Source organism: Parasteatoda tepidariorum, chromosome 4, assembly GCF_043381705.1.
Source record: "Parasteatoda tepidariorum isolate YZ-2023 chromosome 4, CAS_Ptep_4.0, whole genome shotgun sequence".
Lineage (NCBI taxonomy): Eukaryota > Metazoa > Arthropoda > Arachnida > Araneae > Theridiidae > Parasteatoda > Parasteatoda tepidariorum.
Genome location: NC_092207.1, coordinates 78,453,486 through 78,480,051, shown reverse-complemented (window position 1 = coordinate 78,480,051; position 26,566 = coordinate 78,453,486). Strand labels below are relative to the sequence as shown.

General features: G+C 29.7%; 1 protein-coding gene across 1 annotated transcript; it reads left to right on the top strand.

The window, feature by feature from the left end:
- The first annotated feature begins 24,807 nt into the window (after window positions 1-24,807).
- LOC107450270 (uncharacterized) lies at window positions 24,808-25,928 on the top strand. Its single transcript, XM_016066030.2, has one exon. The coding sequence runs from the start codon at window positions 25,188-25,190 to the stop codon at window positions 25,926-25,928; it is 741 nt and encodes a 246-aa protein (XP_015921516.1). The 5' UTR covers window positions 24,808-25,187.
- The last annotated feature ends 638 nt before the right edge of the window (window positions 25,929-26,566 follow it).

The following is a 26,566-nucleotide window of genomic DNA, read 5'->3' as shown; positions in this document are numbered from 1 at the left end:
ATTTAGTTTGTTAAAGGAAGAATGAAAACAGAAAACCTTAGTTGTATCGCCTTTTAAAACATTTTGCAAACTTAATTAAGATTTAATAACGCGCATATTAATTTGAGCATATTTTATTTTTTAAAAAATGTTTAAAATGCATTCAAAACAACTTCTTAAACACATTTTCATTTTTTCTTACATATTTATTCTCAAAATATTATTACTTAATTTTAACATACAAATTAAGATACAAATAAAAAGTGCTTAATTTTCAGTTAAAGTCAGGAAATTTATTTCTTGTAAATAGTGGAGAGTATCCCGCTTTACCGAAAATAACCTTTCCATCAAACAAGTGAAATAAAAATTGCTCTTCACAAATAGGAAAACTTGAATCTGTACGTAACTAACGAGCGTAATCTAGTTATTTGGTTGTTCCATATGAAATGAACAATTGTGAAATACTTGTTCGAAAGTCTCAAACACAGAACTATTTTAAAATATTTAGCCGAAATTTAGTTCATCTGCATAAACCTCTGTCTTAAATTTACTCTGTTGTGCGATAGGTAAGGCGCACATGGGTTCCCGAGCTGGACTTAAGCATTCTTCTGTTTCTCTTTTGAAAACAGTCCTGCTTTGAGTTTTAAATTTTTTACCAAATTAGTACATCTACCTTTTGAGCGGTTATTATTTCATTTACCTTAAAACACAGATTTTATCATTTTCAGAAAATGAGTTTTTTAAATTTTTGTTTGTTTTTCGCTAATTTTATCAAGTTTTTCGATTTAAATTTGTTGAACATCTTTTTTTGAAATTAACATTTATTTTCCAATGCATACTGACTAGCACTAGTGTCTATTGCTGACCAGCACGTTTGTGGTTGCATGTTTGATCCTGGAGTTTCCATTCTGCATTATCTTACGAGAATGACGCACAAGGGGACAAGTATATCTAGGAGTGCAAAGGCCGCGTGCTCTTTGGTCCCAGCTTCACTTTAGACTAGTAGAAGGTGGTCAAGTTTCTGTCATTTTCAATCAATTGGTAAAAGTGATTTCGTACCTTGTTAACCTTGTTAAGGACTAGTGCTGCTCCAGGGGAGTGCCCTTGAGCTGCAATAGTTTTAGTAGATCCATAACCCTTTGGTGTAGTGCTATATCTTGAGCAGCTTGGGAGTGAATATTGGGGCTGATGAATTCAGAGTCAATGCTTCAATTCCCATTGTTGGACACAGTGGTGTGCAAGTGAGCGTCCAGATCAGCATCTTTATTTGTTATAGCTACACTCAGGGAATCATTCATTTTCGAAAATATTCACTCACATTCGGCCTATCGTAAATGCTCTAATCATGATCCAACAAAAGCCAGATATCTGATAGTCAGCTCAACAGAAGAAAAAAAACTTTTTATTTTCTGGCGATTTTTTTTAATTGAAACCTGCTCTGTAAAGAAAAACACCTCACTTCTAAAATCACACAAACTTGGCAACATTCCCATAGCATACCCCATAGCACATTGAACAAATCTAAAGCCGTTATTACAAACAAAACACTACAATATCTACCAATCTCTAAAATATTTGAAAGCATATTCAAGCAAAGTGCAATAGATACCCCCTAACTGTTTTAAATGGCAAAAGTTTGGCAGCTTCACAAACGATTGCAAATGTAATGGAACCTGCTTCCACTGCGGGTCAAACTGGACATAATTTCAAATCTTGCACATCACCTATCTTCGCTCATTCTCGGCAATGTCAAAGACGGAAGCAGAGGAAAGAAGCAAATTATTGGCATTAAAGTCATAAGAAATCAATCGTACACCAAAGTTAAATCTAAAATTACATGGAATTTCCTATGCTGCTGTGGTAACCAATTCAAATATAAATCAATCGGCATAGCATGTGACGTCATAGAAACTATATAAATAAATGTACAAACAAGATCTTACTAAACTGCTCAACAGACATCCTCTGCGTGGAAAACAATACCTTCTCAGCAAATACAAAAATCTACAATCACTCAATCAAAACTTTCACCTTCAACAAACAATTACAAAAACATTTAATATCTGAAAATAACTCCATAGCCAGAAAATGCTCAGAAAAAAATATCAACGTAGCCACCACTGTTAAAAGAAAACCTTTTTTTTTCAAAAAGTATACAAAATCGTTTGAATAAAAACGGAAACAGATCATCCAACAGTAAACTAGAAAAATCTGAAGATATGAGCAGCACTGATAATACGACTAATTTGGACATGCATCTAGAGAAGGAAATGAAGACTCCAATTAACCTCTCACTCAAGTCTAAATCTATTCTAATACATACATTTAAATACATTTCTTATTTTTTTATTTTATTTATTTATTTATTTATTTATTTTGCAATTTCGAACAAAGAATTCTTCGAAACATAATCTGTACATTTTCCGCTAGATTATGCATTATGGATATTCAAATTAAAAACTTTCTATTAAAGAGGATTCTAGTTTGATTTTAGAAATAAACGATGGCACTTAAATATTTATAAGCAAAAATCTTATATAAATTAATACTTAAAAAAAGTCCTGAATCAGATAGATGGCAAGTGCAGTGATTGTTCCCTACCTTTCTATTTCCTAAATACTAGTGATTTTGAACTTATATTATGATTTCATTTAATAATAAATGAATGGACATCAAGGTGTTATTTTTTCATGCATTTTACATTATATTTTTTAAAGTCTAAACAGACAATTCTTCAAACTGTAAACTGAATATTTCCGAGTGGTATTATAGATATTCAAATTTAAAATTTTCCATCAACGAGATTTCTTAGGGAAAAAAAGATATAACTTTATAACAGTCGTTACAACCAAAATGATAGCCAAGGAAATAAAATTTGCATGAATTGTCGACAGTCCGTTCACGTAAGCACGTCGGAAAAATGCTTTTAAATCATTTATTCTGAAAAACGAGTTGGTCGCTCCCTTTTTCGAATAAAGTGCATTTTCTAAATCGAATTCCTTTCGCAGGGAGATCCTTTGTCCAGCCAGAAAGATCTTTCTACTCCTTTAGAAACCCTTGGATTTGCATGTCTATGTTTGTTTTTCATTACAGATATCCTTCTAGAAAAGAGAGAGAAAAAAAGGAAAGAAAGATTGCAAGATATAGGCTGGCAATTGACCGCTGAACAAAACAACAGCTAGTGCAAAGTTAAACGGAAAGAAAAAAGATTCTCGTTTCTAGAATTTCCATTTGAAAATAAATATAATGCAAAAGAACGTCTAGAATAGAGAAAAAGTTCTGAAGCTTTGAAAGTTGCACTATAACGCGTTTTGTTCATAAAAGGAAAACAAATATTAAGAAAAAAATTTTTTTTCGATTGGAAAACATTTCTTCTCCCACATACTTATTTAAATTATTTTTGAAATAAATTTTCGATAGAAATATTTTATTTCTTAAAAATGCTTTTGAAATGATTTATATCTTCTAAAGAATTTTCTCCAAGTAAGAAAATGAAGTCTTAGAATGGATTATTAAAGTGAAATTATTAATTGATTAGAAAAATGTATGATTGATGTAGGAAATATTGAAATCACTTATTTTTAACATCTACTAAGAAATTATCTTCAAATGATGAAATGAAGCATTAGAATAAATTATTAAAGATAAATCATTGATTGAAATACATAAAGATTATTGGAATTATTTATGTTTTAACATTTACCTAAGAATTCTCTGCAAATGAAAAAAAAATTAATGAACTATGAAACATGAATTAATGAAGTAACAAATCTAGTCAATGAAGATTTTGAATGGCATTATTGTGATGACATTATTTTAAAGTTTATACGTTGACAATAGGAAATCAAAAATATCTGGTCTTCAGTACTTGTAAGTCTTTGTGTTCGCAATCCATTTTAATTTACTATCAAAAGATATGGACTTATGATATAAATATGAATAAATATCAACAATGAATTATTGTGTTGAAGAAAAAATCATGGAGGTTTAATTTTAAATTTTTTATAAGGTAATGTTAACAAGCATTAAAAATTCGATATTTCGCTCATGATAAATGGTAATGAGGTAACAACGGGATAAAATAAGTATACAAATACTGCTTAAAACATTTATTAGTAAAAATGATTTTGTGAGATGTTTTTGTCACATTTTTAGATGTCCCAATTCTAATTTTGTGAGACTACGTGGACATATTTAAAATTGGTGACAAATGTTCGGCTGTTAAAAATCATAGAGGTTCGAATTTAACTTTAATTTTAAAAAGTTTAGGTTAATGAAATTTAAATTCTAGACATATTATCTTCAATTTACAAACATATTTTGGTAGATAGAAATTAGAATGAAATCCACATGAAACCTTACTTTTACAATAGTTTGAGCTACGATTAAAATTAATGATAGTTCCCCTGAATTTAATTTCCCCTGATAATGATTTCCCCTGATCATAATCTTGCATGGTTAGGACTGTCGAGGCAACACCTTCTCAGTAATCCATTGTTTTCCTTGAGATCTTTTGGGTATACAAAGTCATAGACCTAGTTTAGCATTGGCAGCTTTCGAAGATGAGCAACATTAACAACAACAGTATTTGGCAAGGTGAAAATTTCGATGAAAATTTTATTTCTTTTTACTATCTATAGTTGAATTTTTGTTCATTAGCTTAGTAAATCTTTTGTTCTCAGGTTTTAATAAACAAAGTTGTAGCTTTTTTTCCAGCATGATGACAAATGAAACAGAATAACAATTCCGTACTTTAGATGAATTTTCAGATAAACGTTGAGTTTGAGAAAATCTATTTACTCTAACACACATTACGAAAAAATTTTAATATGGAATTATTTGAAATTTTGTATGTAGAGTTTGTAATATTATCTATGTTTTGGATTAAAATCCAAGGTATAAGTGTGAATTTATTTTTTTTTCTCATGCTTTTAGTCTGAACGTTTGGAATTTTTTTTTTTACGAATTATTACTGAACAATATATTTAGTTCTATTTCATTCTATATTTAAAATATTTTAAAGATTTTAGTTCAAAATTCAGACAATTGTATTATTGATCTAGGAAAAAATTACTTTATTCATGTACTACAATTTGTTGCAGAGCTGTTGGCATGACATAAGAAATATGTTTTGTTTTTAAGAATTATTACTGAATTTAGTTCTATTTCATTCTATATTTAAAATACTTTAAAGATATTAGTTCAAAATTCAGACAATTGTACTATAGATCTAGGAAAAAATTACTTTATTCATGTATTACAATTTGTTGTGGAGCTGTTGGCGTGACATAAGAAATTTGTAGTTTTTATTATACGAATTTGTTGTCATTTTGAAAAAATAAAAATAAAAATATTTTACTAAAGTTTACGTTAGATAATGTTAGAACTCCAGTTAATAATGTTACCAAAAATAAAATTAAAATTTCAATTTAGACTATTTTTAAAAAACGAAAATGTTCTATACCCAAAAGGATACCTTAAAACTGTTTTAATCGTTAAGACAGTTGAAAAATGAAATATTTTTCTAAAAAGCAGTTGATATAGCAACAAAAAAAAAATTGCAATCTTGTTTCTTTGCTATGTGTTTCATAAATATTAGGGTTAATCTTGAATTGTTAGAAGACATTTACAGTTTTCTAAAATAAGAGGTTTAACTTGGTAGGTTACATATAAAAAAAAGAAGTGTTTGTACATGTAGACTCCTAACCAAACAGGGGGAGGGGGGAAACGTATATTCCGAAAACCAGTGGTTTATCCTTTTTGAATTATGAATGGATTCTGGGTAGAGTCCATCGGCGAGAAATTGATTCCATTCCGCGTATCGTTCCATAAGTGGGAAATGGAAATGTTGGAATACCTAATGGGCCTCCGCAAGGAAAAGCGATGAGGTGTCAGAAGATGTTCCGAAAGTGTGTAACTCCCACACCTGGGGCACTCGCGAAAACTTAATTCTCTTTATGGCTCGTCTTATCGCACCCATCTATTCCGGATTCCTCTTCTCCAGAATTCCCTTTTTTTCCTTTCCACCTCTTTTTTTCTTTTTCCTCTTCTCTCGGCATTTTCATTTTTCGGGCTGTTTTTCGGAAGCGGGATCATTCGGTGCTTTTACCAGAGCGAAAAGGTTCGAAAGAGAATGGGTGTCCCGAAAGTAAAAGATAGAACATCGTGCTGAAGTGGATGGGGGCTCGTTTTTGAGTAAGAAAATCAAACTGATGCATCGGTGAGATTTGAAGTTTGTCAGATTTTGAATTGAATTGAATTGGAGGTGGTGCGATTTTAAATGAAGATCTGTGGAATGGTAGAGGGAAGAGAATTCAGTCGCCATATGATCAAATCAAATAGATATCGATTGATCATCTGATTTCCAAAAAAGAAAAGATCTAAATTTAACATACAGTCCTTGGCCGAATTATTAGACACACTATAAGATTCTATGTAAAATCTTAATTATCAGTTGATACTATACAGCTTTATTCTTTTTTACGCCGCTGAAACCGGTTTGCATTTGCTTACGTTGTAATGCAATATGTTAAAAATAAATAGAAAATATACAAAAAATATATAAAAAATCTCTTGAATAAAAACCCATTACATGTATGTTTAAATATAAAAGTATTGCATACAACTCGTGCAAAACATGTAATTATTTAAACATTGCTGTGCATTTAATAGTTTGGTCTAATTTTTATGATATACTAATATAATACATGATATAATAAATTTTCNGTAATAAATATTCTATATTTATATAATATATCGCCTTATTTATCCAATCGTCGAATTTATATTATATATCTCCTAATTTAACCAATTGGTAACTGAACGTAAACAAGTGCAAACCGGTTTCAGTCACGTAAAAACAATAAAACTGTATAGTATTACCTGATAATTATGATTTTGCATATAGCTTCTTATTGTCCGTCTAATAATTTGGCCAGGGACATTGTACGCATAAAAATACCATTAGTTCATTAAAACAATTTCTGCCGGAAATAAAGTTAATTCTTTGTTACATTATCATGTTAGTTTTTAAGAAACTGCAACTTATAATAGGTTGGGGAACGTATAACAAACCTTCATCTAATATCTGAATAAAGATAAAGCACAGTTTAGCTCTTTTTTTTAAAAGGAAAACATTAAAATCAAAACAACACGAAACGATTTAAAATCAAATATTTGAAGTAATTGCTTTACTGTGGATAATTATTATATACAATTAATATATAAGTAATTAAACTAAACTTTAAGTGTTTCTTGAGAGAATGATACAGTTTTAGATTTTAAGAGAGAGCTTAAATTTTCTAATCAACAAAATTGAGATAATTAATGTTTTCTGAGAGTGCGATGGCCATTTCAAATTTTAAGAGGAAGCGAAGATTTTGAATTCAGCGTAATTTATGTGCTTAGTACCAACTTCTATCATAATTATGATACAAAGAAGCAAATTTCACCAACCATTTAGTTGTAAAGAAATTATACATAAGTTTCTAAAAGCATTTAGATATATTAGTAATACGTTTAGGATTAAGAACAGCTTTTAATACGTAAGATTAATTTGAAATACCAACATGGAAATAAAACTAAAATTGTCGAATAATTAAAAAGGACTGGTACATGCATGCTAAAAGCATGCAGTAAAACTTTAAAGACATGCTGGCCAGAGCAACTGAAGCAAGTTTGACTACTAGATATTTTGCTTGTTTTTGCAACTTCAATTCGTGGAATTGTCCCCTTATCTGAAGATGAAATAAGAGCAAGGGAATAGTTTTTGTTCCTTATTTATTATTACCTATTATTTTTTTTAAATCATATTTATATTCCTCATTGATCCTTATTATTTTGGTGTTACATTTATGTAATTGCTTATACTTGTGACCAGAAGAAGTGGGAGTGGGACCAGCATTATTTGGCTTGGGTACACGACGAGGATTTGCCAAGTTTGTAAAGGTTTTAATGGTGTGATTTACATTTTCTTCTTGAGCATTGTATTCATTCTGCTGGTTTACTGAGTTTCTCAAAATACCAAAATTACTTTACAGCCAGAAAGTTAATGTCATAGCAAAAATTTAGCTGTGTAGTTCGCACATAATAAAAATACAAAAGGACAAAATAAAGAATTCTAGCAACCAAAATTTTTAGAGCCAATTGTTTCCCAAATGTTTTTACTATTTAATTCGAATAGTGTATATACAACAGAAGATTTAAGCTGAAAAAGAAAAAAAGATGAATATATCGCTATAAATTTGAAATTCCACTGAATAAAGATACTGTGTCAATGCAATGAGGAATTTTTGTGCTATCTCTTCTGTTTACTTAAGTAACCCCCTTGATGGTATTTAAAGCTTATCACTAAAAATGAATTACTTTTTATGTAATAAATATAATTAATATAGACATTTTCAGGTTTAAGGAAAATTTGAATGGCCAGAATTCGAAATCTAAGCCTTTTTTTAATCTTGTGACCTTTAAAAATTTGTTTATTTAATATTTTTATTAGTATTTCAAATCCACATAATCAGCGCTTGCATTTTTTTACCAATGTAAACAAATAAAAATGTAAATTTTTGCAAAGGTTGAAATTTATACGCACTTGATTGCTTGATAAGAATTAATAATTCGAAAAAAAATTTATTATGTCGATGGGAAAATTGTCTAATTAAAATACCTTGCATAGAATTAATATTATGAATTTTTTTGCGTTTTATATTGAAATGAATTTCTGCTAAAGATTCATCTAAATTATTAAATGAAATATTATCATTTAACGTCTTATAAATATTTCGTATAAGTACTTACAAATTAGTTTTGATGAAGAAAAAAACGAGTTTAAATATTTATTTTGAATTGTTTTTGGGGAGAGGGAGTTTTTTATTATAATATTTCCTTTAAGTATGTAGCAGAAAAAAATAAATAGAAAAACATTTTCGTGCAATTCTAAAATTTCTATTCTAACCACCGAAAATATTATTGTAAATTAATATCTGATAATATCTTTTCGTAAAATAAGCAATTTGACTAATGATTTAGATGGAAAATTCTTTCAAAAAATATTTCCAATGTTTCTGAAAGCTTATGTCTTTTAACTCGGAATATCTTTATGCATATTTTAGTTATAGTTACTAGTAATTCTTAGATTGCCTTCCAAAAAATAGACAAAACGAGATAATCATGAAATAGCGCTTGAAAAATTTTACTTCGTGTTGGTTGTTACAACCTAAAAGTAAATATTGGCTCTAATTCTTATCCCTTGAAATTATTCATTAAAAGTATCTAGCCTTTCATAAAGTTTCTATACATAGTTATGTAGTTATATTAATTACTTTGTCTCAAAGTATATAAATTATTAATAAATCTAATGAAATAGAATAGTTAAAGAAGCTCTAAATAGTTAATAAAATAGCTCCTAATTGTTAATTCCATGCATAATATATAAATTTACGACTATTTTGAAAACCTATAATTTAATCATCGGCACGTCATTTAAGATTTAAGTTTAATTTCTTTTTATATTTTTCTCTAACATTAAATCTGAAAATAGTGATAAATGTGTCTTTATTTCTTAACTTGTTTAAAGAAGTATTAATATTTTCATATATTTGCTTTGAACTCCTTTTTGTAGTGAAGTGTTTCATGGTTTGGGATTTCAAACGTTGTGATATTTATACATAAATGACATTCATAAATAAAGTATGTAAAATATAGGAGGTTATTATAATTTTACTGACAATAATTTGACTATTCTCTTGTGATAATCAAATAATTTGTTTCGAGCAGTAGAAATTTATCTATATTTTTATAAAGATTTATACCCGAATCATCAGTTAATCTATTTTATTTTTTTCCTCTCTTTTCGTTTTACACATTTCTACGACGTTAAATCTGTTTTTTCACTCTTTCAGAAAAAAATATTAATTTTTTTTAAGGAACGAGAAGTGAGAAGTGTTTTTAATTATATGAGAAAGATTGTATGTAAAAATAATATTAACATTTTTAAGTCTAGCTTGTTTTATTTTTCAGCAGAAAGATTTGTCATTTTAAATATTTGATGATATTTATAAATAAATATTAGAACTATGGTTAATGGTTTTACTCACTCTATGTTTTTTATGATTCTTATTTGCTCCATGTTTTTTATGGTTCTTTTTCGCTCTATATTTCTATGGCGTTTTACTAATTTGGTTTATCATTTCGACTCTATGAATTTTATTCGCTTGGTTTATGGTGTCGAGTCTATGGTTCTTACTCCCTTGGTTTATGATTTATAGTTTCGAGTCTATGATTTTTACTCGCTTAGTTAAAGATTTATGGTTTAGAACCTATGGTTTTTACTCGCTCATTTTATGATTCATGGTTTCGAGTCTAAGGGGTTTACTCACTCGTGAAGCGTGTATTAAAACATACTATTAGCTAGAACATATTTTGTAAATGTGTCTGCCGGAAATATCTTAGTACCAAATACAAGTAGGTAAAAATAAATTGACTCATATTCTGAAAATAAAACATTAAATGTTATTTTTCATCTGCCTCGCTGCAGTCGAATTGTTTTATTTGAGAGATGAGTGGGATTTAATTAATTTGAATTACGTAATTGCGAATTTCATTACTTATGAGTTATGAGAATAATACTACTATTGTTAATAGAGATCGTAAGGCTATTTGTTTAGATTACATAGCGAATAAATGTAGAAACCGTGGCCATCAAATTAATAGCATACAGAGTTTGCAACGAAAACAACTAAAAAAAATACTACTAAGATTTCACAACTAACAAAAAATGATTATTTAATTTTAAATATTTCATTTATTCTCTTTCTAACAAATGTATTCTTATAATTTAATTTATACATAAAGCATACCTATGTTTACCCAATTAAGGAAAAGAAAATTTTCACAAATTTTAAATATACATATTCCTTTGCTCCCAACTTATTCTTTTGTGATTAAGGGTCTGATTAGTGGACACACTAAGAAAAAAGGATGTTAAAACTACCAGAAAATGGTAAAATTTACCACGCTTCTAGCTTAATGGAAACACCAAAGAGCTCGAAAATTTTTACCTAAGCTCTTTTGGTATGATCTTAGTAAAATTAGCAATGAAATATGTTTTTATAATAAGTGATAAAATTTGGTAAATGTGGCAAAATTTGGTAATTTTATTCTGATGCCTTATAGCATGGCATAAGAGCTATTTAATCAGTTAATTTGCTTTTCAGATTTGTATTCTTTACAAAATGCGTTGCAATTAGAAAAGTAATTTTGAAAACTAGAATTTCTGGTAAACCGTTACCATATGAATAGAGAACTTTCCAAATGAATGGTTAAAATACTACATCTTTTAGTTTACAGAACTCTGTTTGTTTCCTTTTTACCTAAAATGTCATTACCATACAATACGGTAATTTTACCAGAATTTTGCTTTCTCCGTGATAAGTTCCTAATACAATGAATTAAGTATTTTGATTAAAAGTATAAATAAATAAATAACTAGAAAGTTTCAGTTTTCCATATTTCAAATTTTTTATTTTTTATTTTAAAAGTGTTTAATGTAAATAAATCAGTCAAAATTTTGATCAATGTCAATTAATTAATGTTAACGTATCTCTAATAGTCACTATCGTCCTCCGAATAAAATACTTTTGGAAAGGCAGAAAAGACAAAACAGAAGTGATAATATTGAAAAGTTGCATTTTGTCTAAGCGTATTTAGAATTAATAACATCATCATGTGTTTCTGAAAATTAGTCCTTAGAAGTGTTGCTACTAATAATATAAAAATTAAATTAGAAGGTAGGGCCGATAGTGACATATAATAAAAGCATTCTTAACTTTAACTCTGGAGAACACGTGAGAGTTATTTAATGACCACCATGCATTGTATGCGCAAGTTCTGTCCCTAGCTTTTCTGAATAATTCCATGAATCTCCACCCATCCCCTCTCCAATAGATGTTTTATCAATCAAAGAGGTGCCCCGCGCGTCATTTTGTTTGTTCTTCAATCATTTTATTTCTCATGGCTGATGAATTTAGCACGTTATTTTTCATTTCTAATTAAAGTGATTTCTATTTGCTTAAAATGTCCATTAAAGTTTTTCTGTAATAAGTACTAGAAATGCTTTGTTATAAAACAACTAAGTGTGTATAAAAACCGACGACGGCTGTGTATGAAAATCAAAGAGTATGTAACTTCATGATCAACACCAGTAAATGAACGGTTAATTCATGTTTTAGTCATGAACTATAAGTTTAAATTTTAAATAGATTCTGCCAATCGCCAAAATAGAAATTAAAAACATCTTGAAAAATAAATTCTGCTCGAAAAATCGAGAACTGCTGGAACTAACAATTTGTCCTCAATTTCCTTTCCGAGAAACTTATAATTTCTGTGCGTGACTATTATCTCTGAGGAAAGAAAATAATAAGGATAAATATTACGATGTACAATGTTTGCATTAAAACAATCATATATAATATTTTATATACTAATTATCAAAATGCTAAATATAATCATGTTCCATGACTCCCGCGCGTATTAACGTTTGCTCAGTAGTCACGCGTAAACCCGGGTTAAGCTGACTTAACCCTTAGTCTGAAAATTAATTATCTTCATTTTTATATGAATGATCACGAGTATTACAAATGGTTCATTCATGTATGGTTATGTATGTGTTGTTTTCGAAGTGAGTTGAATAATGTCTATATTAATGGGTAGTATTGATATATAAACTTAACTGCATTTTCTGATGAATTGTAAAAATGTCAATGAAAAATGTAATATTCATTTCTGGTAACCTTCACTTAAAGCATTGGTTCTCAACGGGGGCGATACCGCCCCCCTGGGGGCGTTGGAAGTATGCTGAGGGGCGGTGAACTTGTTTTGGGCAGTAGGGGGGGGGCGTTGGGTATGTTTTGGGTGGTAGGGGGCGATGAGCATGTTTTGTCATTCATATTTAAATTTAAAACTTACAAATAAAATTATTAAATTAAGATTTATTTAATAAATAAAATTAATCTAAAATCAATATTAAAAAAAAATTAAATTAATATAATAAATAAAGATTACCCGATACACCATTTGTATCAGCAATAAAACGAACTTATACGGCACCTATTCTCCGATCTGAACCAACATAGCTCAGCGCATGAGTCTGTATCTTTTGCTTTTGACTTATTCAAGCCATTTGTTGAAAATTAATGTCATTGCGCTTTCAGTATGATTGTTTGATTTGACCCGTGTTTCTTATAATGGTTTTTCTTAGCTTCCTTACAGTTTTTCCCCTGCCACCAACAATGTCGGTTGATAAAAGGAAGTGTCATCGATACAGTGCTACGTACTTGAAGTTGGGATTTGTTCAATCACTGTTGAACTCTCAACTACTCATGTGTTTATTTCGTAATAAAGTTTCATCTAATGAGGTAATAAAATCTTACCGTTATCAGAAGCATTTGTAAAAAACTTTACCTGACAAACAAAATAAAGATTTGACATTTTTCACGAACATCTTCTTTCACGCTTCTGAAGGCACTTTCGGTCTCAGGGTTACTAGCAACCTCATTACAAAAAGGCGACGATGGTTTAATAGATTCTTATAATATATCAAAATTTATTGCTAGATCTGGGAAAGTTCATACCATCGGAACAGAGTTGATACTGTAGTTTGTCAAGGAAGCTTTAGAAACAGTTTTACACCATCCAGTCGCATTCATTGTAATAAAAAACTATCCCATAAGCAACGATACAGTGCGGAGACGAAATGTTGAGTTGGCTGAAGACGTTGAAATTTCTTTACGCAAACTTTTGATATCCAACGAATTTTCCCTTCAAGTTGATAAATCAACCTTGCCAGGTAATGTATGCTTTACTGCAGGCATAGGTCCGGTTTGTAAAGGTAGGAAAAATTATTCAAGTGATGCTTTTTGCAAAAAGCTTGATCGTAGATATCAAAGGTAAATCTATTTTTAATACTTTCAAGGATTAATTTAAAGAGAAAAACATTCCTCTTGCGAATATTATGTCTATTACCACTGATAGGCTCCTGCAATGGTGGGTCGACATCGCCCTTTTGGAATACCAGATGTCTAGACAGCATTTAGTAGGGAAAAATCTCAGCAACTGTTTGCTTCAATCATTGCAATATGCCATATCTGCTGTGATCAAAATTCATTGTAATGCTCTCTACGATTGATTATTCAGACAGCTGTGTAATAAAAACAATAAAGAATTCAATCACTTGTTACATTGCACCGATATTCGCTGGTTTTTCAAAAGATTCTGTCTCAATAGGTATTGGAATCTTTTCGACTCTATGCTTGAGTTCCTCGAAAGCAGAGATGTAGCTCTGAGAGACAGATTGCTAGAATTTAAGAAAGAGTTTGGCAGATTTATCTGCCAAATTTAACAAAATCAGTTATTTCTGCCTTTCTAAAAAAACTAATTTCGTGGACGCAGAATTTTGGTTGGAATGAGTTCAGCCAAGCAGGCGAAATTCACTCTGATGCACAAGAATATTGTCAACACCATGACTCTTTGCCCATAAACTTTTCTGACCGTTTTAAAGATGTTTTGTTCCCTAGAAGTGCCTCAATGGGTTTATGGGTTCATTAAACGTATTTATTTTTATCGTAACAAATAGACTGTGATTACCTGCTGCGAAAATTATCGAGTTAATGAGCACATTATATTTTTAAAGAAACTAAACAAATTTAAAGCATAAAAAAATTGCTTAAAGATTTTGCTTCTTATAATTCAGCACACCTCCGTCCCCATGCTCTAAACAACTGGATTTTCACGAAGGGGGGCGTTGAAATGTTTTTTGCTCCTTAAGGGGGCGGCAACGTTAAAAAGGTTGAGAATCTATGACTTAAAGCAACAGGAACAAGCGCAATACAATTTCAACTCACTTTGTTCCTACATTTGAATTCTGTTTTAAATTACTGACTAAAAGGACATGAAGCAAGTGACATTTCACACTGTGTTTCAGTGAGTGTCAGAGGCTGCGTTTTCGGATGAATTGTGAAAATGTTAAAAAGATCAATGAAAATGTAATATTCGTTACTGGTAGGTATTCTTCACATAAAACAATGAAAACATGTACAGCATAATTTCAACCTCACTTTGTTCCTAGATTTATATTTTGTTTTAGATAACTGACTATAAGTTAAGAGACATGAAACAGAAGAGCAATTTCACGCTGCGTTTCAGTGAGTGTGAGTGACTGCGTTTTCAGATGAATTGAAAAAATGTAAAAAAAAAATCAATAAAATGTTAATATACATTTCTAGTAACCTTTACATAAAGCTAGCAAAAATAAGTAAAAATAAGTACTTTACATTTAAGGAATAATCCGTATGAATGATAAATTTATTTCATGAGTGGACATTAATAATGGCATAGTTATATAATTATTATATTATTTATATTATTAGTATATTATTTATATAATTAGTATATTATTTATGTAATTATGATATTAGTTATGTAATTATTTAAATTTGCAAAGATAAAATATGGCAATAATATGAATATTCTGTTTCCTTTATAACATAATCCATTTCTTCCCATTTTATCAACTAAAAATTATCTACACTCTTAATTCTCTTATTAGCCATGAAAGTAAATGTGAATAAGAATAATTATTTAACGTACTGCTACTCTATCTTTCTGGTTGATTATGTAAACGCCAATTTATTACATACAGCACATTCGGAATGATGAAGAAGTGCTTCTTTCACAAATAGAATCTTAATGTCTGCATTCATTTCTGTAAAGGAAATAATGCGCGAACGGAAGTGTCCAGAGAAGCTCGATACTATGAAGGTAATGGAGTCCAGCTCCAACTGACAAGTCTTAGGGGGAAATGTCGAGAGCGATCAAGCAGAAACATAGTTTGCGAACTTAACGGAAATGCACAGAGATAACTGCTCTTCTTACATTTGACGTTATCGGCACAATATCAACTAAGTTCATTTTCCTCCGGTGCGATGGCAGTTATTAGTCTGACAAGACTTGTCAGAATACAGAAAATAGTGTTCCGAATTTTAATAATTTTCTCAAGTAGAATGCTCCTAAAGGAAAATAATTTTAGATTTCTGGCGCCGAAACCATTTTGTGATGATAGTAATAAGATAATAATAAGTTATTTTCTGTAGATAGTAATTTTATAGTTGTATTTGGAAGTAATGGAAAATTAAATTGGTCTCCAATGTAGGATATTATTAAATATTAAGCGCATTAGTATGTTCCTTGCGATATATCAACCTATTTTTCCATGCTTATAAAACATATTTTAATTTGCCTTAATTAAGATTGGGTTGCAGAAATAACGACAAAACCAATTTTACACTAAGAAAATTGAAAGAGCCTTTATTATTATATTTAACCTAGCAAATATATGGCATTTTATTTAAAAAATGTTGAATTTTGTTTACCTAAGCTTAATTTCTGAGATTCTGTTTTGAAAAAAAATATTCTTTTAGATTATATTGTTATCAAGCAAGAATACTGTATTTTATTATTATATAGATATTTTTTTTTTGTGAATTACATAATTTTAAGAAGGCTCAGCAATCTTCGGTCCATATGAGCTCATACATAGTCGTGTATGCCTGAAACATTTATGAAATATTGTTTTTCCTCAATTCTATTTTAAATCTTGATATTTAACATAAAATGTATAATATAGAGAAAAATTGTTTTAATGAAAAAACGAGTTTTTGTTTTAAATTTATTACAAACAAACTTTACCAAGTGCTGATCGAACAAAAGAGACAATTTTTGTGAAAATTGTAAAATTCTCGTAAATAAGACATGCGATATTAATATATCATGATCAAGGCAAACCAAGCAATACGGAAATACGGAGGGATACGGTCACGGGGGATAGAGCGTTCGCCTTCCAATGAAGTGAACTGGGTTCGAATCCCAGACATGACTGATCGTTACGAATTCCTCGCCCAGCTAGCACTAAACACAGTGCTGACATGAAATATCATAGTGGTGGTAGACGGATATCCTGGTTTAGAGTCGTCTTGCCATTAGGCTCACCAAGGGAGATCTTCGTGGTTTTCCTCTCCTTGTAATGCAAATGGGAGTTAATTCCATTAAAAAGTCCTCCGTGATGCAAAATTCTTCGTATACTTGATCCGGGAGTTCCCTTGTCTTCTGGATTGGGTTAGAAATTACAATGCTAAGGAGTTAAACATTAGTAGTCGTAAACCGTAAATTGGGTCGGATGTTCAACGAAGGTTATAATTATAATATAAAAGAAAACAAAGCAATACGGGGCGTTTTGATCAGTGGATAGATTGGTCTTCTCTCAATGAGGTGACTGGGGTTCAAATCCCACCAGTGGCTGGATGATGTGAATTCTGCCCCCGGCTCGCACCGGCCTCAGTGATGGCGTAAAATATTTTCAGTGGTAGATGGAACATAGGTTAGGATCCCCTTGCCGTTAGGCTAACCGAGAGAGGTTATCGTGATTTCCCTAGCTATGTAGCCAAATGCGGGTTAAATCCATTAAAAAGTCCTCTACGATGTCTGGTTAGTGCCAATGCTTGAGTTCTCTTATTTTCCGGGTCGGTTTCAAAATTGCAAGGCTATAGAGTTGAACCATGGCAGTCGCAAACTCAGAATTGTGTCAGCTGTTTAACATCGGTTATAAAATATAAAAAAATATAAAGCAAAGCAATGCAATATTACAGGTACCTTCTTTTTTGACTAAGCTGTGAAATCATAGCTCAATTAGCATTTCGTACATAACTCTAATTTGTTTTGTTTCAACAACTCTAGTTCCGCGAGAGTCAAGATTTTCTCCAAGCATAATCATAATTCTTAAAATAATTAAATGACACTAATATTTTTAAGATAATTTTAGTGTACTAATTTCATAGTTCTACAGAGAGATCCCGGCCCGAGGATCGAACCGTTATAAAATGCAAACATTTGTATATTTTCTAATAATTAACATACACTTTGATTTAGTCTTAATTTAAATGGTATTTTTAAAATCATCATAATTATTAATTAATTTGCAATATTAGAAATTAACGCAAGCTTTCGATATTTGCTCCGCAGAAAAATATCACAAATATATCAAACTTAATTACCTACTTCTACCTACCTAAAATTACCTACTTCTCGGCATAAGTCATTCTAAAAATAAATTTAAAACACTTCTTTAAAATACTGTCCAATATTAATTTATACCTTTAAAATATTACTTTATGTGAACTATAAACTATAGTAATAGCATTCAAAACGATGCATTCTGAATTATAAGTGTATTAAGGAAATTAATAAATTTAATGCGCAGCGAATATTAAAGAATTAGAAAACGCATCACAATAGTATATGTCTTGTGGTGACATTGATAAACATTTCTTAAACTTAATTCCTCAACTATCTCATTCTCTATATTTAATGTTAATAATAATATACTTTAACATTATATATAATACTTTATTATGATACTAAATTTGATAATAAATTTTAAAATGTAAAATTAGGGCAAACATTTTTCATTCCAACAATCCAGAGAATGATTTTAGATAATGAATATAAATTAGGAAATAAATAGGAAACTAAATTGAAAAATAAATTTCTAAACAGAAATAAATTTGATAAAAAATTAAAAAGACAGAAATAAATTTACTTTTGACTTCATATTGCAGGAAATCTCTAAAATAGATACATTCGCTTAAGGATTTAAATATTTCGTTTTAAAAAATAAATTATTCTTGACACTTAGTATGCTGTACAACAAATGATAAAATTGCAAATTAAATTAATATCAACATTCGTTGAAATGACAATGAAAAATAGCAACAGAAAAAGAACTAAAAATACGAAGTTAAAACATGCTTAAATTGTTTAAAATAGAAAGTAAAATACTTTTGAAAGCTATCTCCATACAATTTTATGCCAAATTATATCTAGAGACTGTCGTTTAGAATTTCAATTAATAGTTCTAAACATGACATGTAGTAACAAAAATAGTAATTCCTTAAAAGCTAATTTCATAAAATTTTGATGTCAGACAATTTATTTCATAAATTGATATTCATATACTTATTATGGAGATTAATAAATATATTCGATGCATTTATATATTTTGATAAAAGAAAAAAAAATAATTCGCATGAACATATTCTAATGTCAACTGACATTTCATATTTTTATTTTGTTGACATTATTTAAAAAAAAAGGTTTTAAAATTGCTTCATCATTGTTACTTTATCATTAGTTTCATCAATGCTTTAGAAATATTAACAAATATTTCTTAAAGGTAAATTTCTCGAAACCAGATTATAGAGATACACAATCTTCAGGAATATTTAAACAAATAGTTCAAAGATTAATTTTTAAGTTTGTTTTTCTAGTGATTATATCTCATTATAATAGTATTTTTAAATGGCTGCTCTATATTTCATTTAGTCTAAAATTTGCTTTAACAAAACCGAGTAATAAACATTAAAATTCTCCTTGAATTTGTAATATTCTAAATTATTATTATCGTTAAAATATATTACTTTATTAAAGTAGATTGACTAATTTAAAAATGCATTATTTAAATGAATAAAAATAATTGAATAATAAAAATAATGAAAAATAATCGAAAAATAATTTAAAATGTACTTATATCCGCAGTTTTCATAAAAAAAAATCATATTTGTAAATGATATTTTAAGAGGCAATGAGGCAAGTGGTAAAAGGGCTTAAATCCGTTCATCATCATTAGGAACTTCAGTGTAATAACATATAGAAACTTTTTTTTTCTTCCTAAATTTCAGATTTTACTGAAAGTTATTTACACATTATTTGACAACGCTGTGATAAAAAAGCCATTTTGGTTCATTAAAACTTAAAGTGAAAATAAACTATGTTTTCATTAAATGACACACATATAAATGAAAATATTTCAGATGAAAGTTGCAGGTATTTGATGTGGTTATTAATTTAAAATGCTTATTTTATTTAAAGAAAATATTTAAATATATAAGACAATTGGGATTATGAAGCAGAATAAGAAACTAATATCATCTGTCATCCTATGAGCAATTGCTATCAGCTACGCTTTAACGTAATGAAAAAATATTAATAAATGTTATAGAATACTTTTCTATTATAGATCGTCATCTATAATAGAAATCATCTATAATATAGATCGATCGACATCTATTATAGAACGTCACATCTATAAGCTATACATTTCTAAGACGAATCGTTGGCATAAATCAACATCAAAATTGTGGGAGCTTTATTTATCAATGTCTCATTAACCTTAATCGCCAATCTTTATTACGATCAAATGGGGTTTTTAATTTAACAATTAATTTTGCATTGAAAGTTCATAATTTATCGGTGATAATTCCGCTCTCATAAATTTACCTCTAACAATGCTACAAAACTCTGGAACTAACATCTTTCTTTAACAAACAACATAATCATCACATAGTCATTCTCTGATTCTTCGTTAAGCAAAACAAAGTAAGTTGAGAACCATGTATCAATGACATGAAATTCCCAATCCAATCCTTTAGAAGCGAGGCTAGTTCTTAGGAAGGGTTGATATATCTTCCTACGTCTGGTCCCTAGTTACAGACTCAGACACTGGAGCAATTTGGACCCTTAAGTGCATCACCCCTTTTAATGTCCCTCGAGGCTTTCCCCGAGTCCGTTCACAATCTCATTTTGTGTACAGAGTGTTTAGTGAGGTGATCAAATGAGGCTCCCCTGTCAACAGAGTATTCCATGGTCCATGGAGTAAGCATTTCGAACTGCTTTAATTGCCCCAAACTTCTTTGCTCAACTTAGCTCTTTTTTTCAAGCTTGGTAAAGACAAAGGGTTTTGATAGTATGTACGGTATTTTCAAGAGAAACACTAAATTTTGTACTGAGTTCTTAAGAAAATAGACGAGTTTTTCACCTGAATTTAACCTGTAAAGAATAAGTAAATATAGATTATATAGATTTACTCTATCATTATTAGGATAATCGTATTATTGTTGCTTTATCGCTATCTTCCTTTAAGAGACACATTGCAGTCCAATGCAAATTACAAAGAGTATGTTTAATATTTTGAATAGTTTTCATAATACCCTGAATAAATAAATCTTAATTTATTCTTTTATTTATTTTTTAAGTTAAGGAAGTATAACGAGTTTTAATATGTGTGATACTTTCAAAAAGGAAGATTAAAATTAATACTGAGCTTTTTTATGAAATTTACAAAATGAGTGAGTTTCTCATTTGGATTTAATTCGTTAAGTAGGGGTAAACATAAATTATAGAGATTTTAAATATTATGATTATTATCGTATTATTGTTGTCTTGTTGTAATTTTGCTTTTAGGAACATATTGAAGTAGAATATAGAGTATAAAGGGTATAAAACTTTAAATAAATAAATCCTAATTTATCAGGTTGTTTAAAAAATAAATAAAAAGGTATAAGTTTTTTTTTGAAACCAAGTTAAAGCGAAAATCAATATACAATTTTATTTACAATGCATGGACTTTATTATTGGTACTGTAGTTAATAAGAAACCATGTTCTATGCATTTTATTACCAATAACAAGGAATTTTAATTTTTTTAAAAATTAACCTTGATTTTAATATATTTTGATTGATTTCCAAACTCACTGAATCAATATTGAAGCCAATAAGCAAAAACACTAAAACTTGAGTACATATCATTGTGTGATAGAAAAAAAATTATTTTTTTATACATTTTTTGGATTTATCTCGAATGAAATTTTGTATTGACATGAAATTCCCACCCGCAAACTTTATAGCTCAAAACATTTTCTTATTTTTAAACTTATTTTTAAAATTATTTTTAAACTCCATGCAATATAAAAGCAGAATAGTGTAATTATTGTATAAAGTCACCAACATGGTAAGAGGCTGAAGCTTCTGAACTAAAATGTTTCAAATCAATAAATTGGTTTGAGAAAAATACCGTAATAATAATAAAAACAATTTCATACCACCATAGATACAGGTGAGGCTTTTAAATAAATAATATTTTAATCAAAAACATTTTGAACACATATATGTATCTGTAAAATATCTATGAACTAAATATTTATATAAATAAATAGTTTAATTCATATTTATAAACGAAACAAGAATAAAAAGTATATAAAACATTTAAATTTTGATTTCCTCTCTTATGAAATTACCAATCATTGAACATTTTATTAGTTAAAACATGCNAATATATATATATATAGGCTCATTAAATAAAATGTTTTTTTTTTAACCTGCATTTATTAACTCCATTTAATACGGTTTAACGATGGATTAAAACTATTAAAAATTTAAATTGTTTTTCGCATTCGTTACGCAAGTTTGCTACAAATTACATCTTTACTAGTTTCTCTTTACCTTTTGACTTTAAACTACTTCAATGTTTAAAGAATCTGCTTAACTGCGTCAAACTTAATGACATAACTTCAACAAACAACACTTCTCCAAACCTTGTTTAAACATATGCCTCAGAGCCATCAAAGAAAGATTTTCTTCGAAAGTTAAATTCTTTTTTTTTTTCGTCTAAAGTCTCGACATTCTCAATCTCATCTAACTACTTAAATAAAGTTTCCAGCCTCGAAACTGTCCGGAGACATTGTTCCGTTGGAAAATTCATCGTTTTAAATTACGCTTTTCTAAATAGATGGGGCATCTCTTTATGAAGCTGTCGTGCTTAAACTTTATTCCAAGCTGTCAGAAAGATGGATTATTGTGTATGAGCGCAGTCATGCATGTCGGTTGCATATGCACTCGTTAAAAGCAAAGGCTAATCTAATCAGCGAAAGCCTCTTCGTCTGCCACTGGAATTTTTGAAATGATAAAAGATGCCTGCGTAGTCAGCCTATAAGTATTAATTTCGGATTTCGCTAAGAATCTTAAGATTGAGAAATGAATTGCTGCCTTCTCAATTCGAATTTCATAGCCAAGAAAATGAAAACTTTTTCCTGTCCAGAATTGTGTTTGTTTTAACTTTTTTTTGCTAATATTAATGGATGTTTTGTTTTTTTAGATATACACTGTTAGAATGAAGCTTTCGTAAATTAAATTAAAGAGAAGAGAACTTTTTTTACGCTTGTACATATTTTCTTTCACTAAGTTATGCACACTCTTAAGTAATTATGGGTCATACTAATTAATTTTTATTTCAACTTCTATGCTTTTATATTCTACACAAGATTAAAACTGAACTTCTGTATCTAATTTATTGTGATCGTTTTTATTCGTTTATACTGTATTATCAAACAATTCCTTTTTTCAATAAATTCAAGTAATTGTACAATATATTTATGAAAAAATTTTTTAATTCCAAGTGATTTTTATTTTCGCTCTTCTAAATAGATCAACTCCTTCTGAAGCTATAGTACTTATGAATGTTTTCAATAAAGGTTTTGTTATTAAATAAAACAATACCTGATAAATTAGGACATACTATTTGTATAACTATTTTGGCCATTATCAGGTAGGGTAAAATTATGAGAATAACATGAAATATTTAGTTTCCAAACAGTTTAGGTAATGTAAAAAAGCATTTATCTGAACTTTAAAATCTATTCCAGAAAAGAACTAAATAATTCTCATCTAGCAGGAGAAATTCTCGGAAAATTGGCTCTATTTCAAAATATTTTTGGCTATCATATTTTATTTTTTTATTTATTTAAGAGATTTTTGCTTTTAGACTACTGCAAAGCTTTTTACAGTTCTGCTTAACATGTGTGTATGAGCACTGAAAAGAAATCTGGATCAAATTTCAGTATGAGGTACCTGTAATTCGTGTGTATCCTTCTTAAAATCTGTTTTATCATAAAATTGATTTTTCCGTAAATATTTCACCTTATATTTTACAGTAATATTTATTTAATTAGATTGATTTAGTGATTTTATGGAAACTATAACTGCAAGAATTATGGTATAATGGATTTTTGTTCTATAGCATGTTCTGATATAAATTGATTTTACTGTAAAAAGTAGCGGTGGTTTGAAGGCAGTTGCATTTTAACGTATCCGAAATATTTTACAGTGTGTTATAAGACTAGAACGTGACTCCAATTTTAAGTGACTCAAAATGTGAAGTTTTTTTGTATACATATATTAAGCTGAAGCAATTTAAAAAACATCCTTCATTATTCCAAGCTCTCAGAAAGATGACTTGAAGCATATGATCGCAGATATATCTGTTGTTGGCATATACACTCCTTAAAGAAAAAGACTAATCTGATCAGCATAAGAATTTATGTTTGTCAATGGGCGTTTTAAAATGCTTCCTTACACATCCTCATCCTGAGAGGATGTTTTAGTCGTTGTCCTGAAAAGATGTTTCCGTAAGCATTCTTGGCCAGAAGAGCTGCTTTCACTGGTATCCATATCCTGAAAAGGTGCATCCGAAAATCTTCTATAAATATTATTTTGAATTTCTTATTTTAATTTAATTTAATGGTTTTTATTCTCATCAAATTGTGGCTTATACATGAAATTTGGATAACTTAGCTATACGCAGCAAAATTGCAGCAATACCTGTTGTTTGCTAGCACACTCGTTAAAAACAATGACTAATGTTATCAACAATCAACAGAAGAATTAATGTCCGCCACTGGGCATTTTGAAATGCCTCCGTATACATCCACATCTTAAAAAGATGTGACAGTCTTCGCCCTTGGCCTGAAAAGGTGCTTCCGTAGTCAACCTTAGTCTTTCCACAGTTAGCCTTAGCCTGAACAGGTGCATCCGTAATCATTCTATAATCCTAAAATCTTAATTTTATTATTTTAATTTAATATTATGGTTTAAATTTTTACCGAATTATTGCTTATGTGGTGATAGGTTCGCCGCTCATCGTAAAATCAAGTTTATTTCATATTGTTATCTGTTTGTCTTTAATCAATTGTGTTTTTACTTATTTTTGAAGTGAACTGAAATAAGAGTTCTGACGTCATATTCTTAGAATTGTATAAATACCAGCACGCACATGACAGCCTGTCAGTATTTCTCTCATCACCTGCTGTGAAGATGCTTCTTGTAAATCAAACCAACTTGTATATAAATGCAAATATGTTTAATAAAATATTAGTATCTCGAAGGAGCTATCTTCGCTTACTTCAATGGTGACCCGGATGTCTGACGATACAAGTAACTTTTATTTTTGATCTTTCCCGTTATTGGTTCTTGGATTAATAGGAAACTGCAACTATGGCGGAATCATCTGCAGTAAAAATTCCCATCTTCAATATTACTGATCCACACCTGTGGTTTCATATGGTCGAAGCAACTTTCCAGCTTGCGACACCGAAGCCAATTACAGAGAGCAAAACAAAGTTTAACTACTGCTTCGCCCATCTTCCTCCTGAAGTAGCCGCAGTTGTAAGGGACGTCATTATAACTCCTAACGCAGAAGATCCTTTCAAAAAGCTGAAAGAAGAAGTTATTGCACGCTGCGGGGAAACAAAGTCCCAGGAAATTCGACGTTTACTTTCCGGAGAGCAACTAGGAGATAGAAAGCCTAGTGAACTCTTGCGCACTATGCAGAGAAGAGCTGAATCCCACGAAATCTCAGATTCGCTACTTTTGGAACTATTTCTAAATCAGCTACCACAGCATGTTCAGTCGATATTGGCCGCAATCCCTTCTCTAAATTCAACAAGAGCTGCTGAAATCGCTGATAAAGTAATGGAAGTGTCAACTTCAAGTGAAGTTTGCGAAGTTTCTTCAAGCCAACAATGCACCTTTGAGCTTTTAGAAGAAGTTAAAGCACTACGAAAAGAAGTAGCAGCATTGCGGACACGTAGTAGGTCTCGCAACCGGCACTATGCACAGTTTCGTAATCGTCAAAGCCAATCCTCATCTCCAACAAAGGAAGAAAAGCCAATTGTTACAAAATCTGGTCGCTGTGTGCATTTCCCAAAATATTTTGTTAAAGAGTATGGAATATAAAAGCATCTAAATATTTTGTATCTATTAATTGTATTCCAATTTCCAAGTTAAATTTTTTTTTCTTCGTAATTAAGACGTATATTTGAATTTACTACTTTGTATTTTATGATTGTTTTTAAACAATCGTTATTGGTATCGTGACTTTGTCACTGGAGGGATACTGTGTGGTGAAAGGTTCGCCGCTCATCATAAAATCAAGTTTATTTCATATTGTTATTTGTTGGTCTTTAATCAATTGTGTTTTTACTTATTTTTGAAGTGAACTGAAATAAGAGTTCTGACGTCATATTCTTAGAATTGTATAAATACCAGCACACACATGACAGCCTGTCAGTATTTCTCTCATCACCTGCTGTGATGATGCTTCTTGTAAATCAAACCAACTTGTATATAAATGTAAATATGTTTAATAAAATATTAGTATCTCGAAGGAGCTATCTTCGCTTACTTCACTCATACAGGAAATGTGGATAACATTGATATCCGCAGCAAATTATCCAGGTTTCAAAAAAGTTGAAATTTGAAGAACAAAACCATAGCCAGTTTATTTTATTCCCGATAGTTAATTCTCAAGTTAATATATCTTTGTGTAATGAAAAGTATTCTAACCTAATCACTCTTTTTTGCAATCGATATAT

Excerpts from the sequence above, each read along its gene's own strand:
- LOC107450270 (XM_016066030.2), top strand. The coding sequence starts at position 25,188 with ATGGCGGAATCATCTGCAGTAAAAATTCCCATCTTCAATATTACTGAT.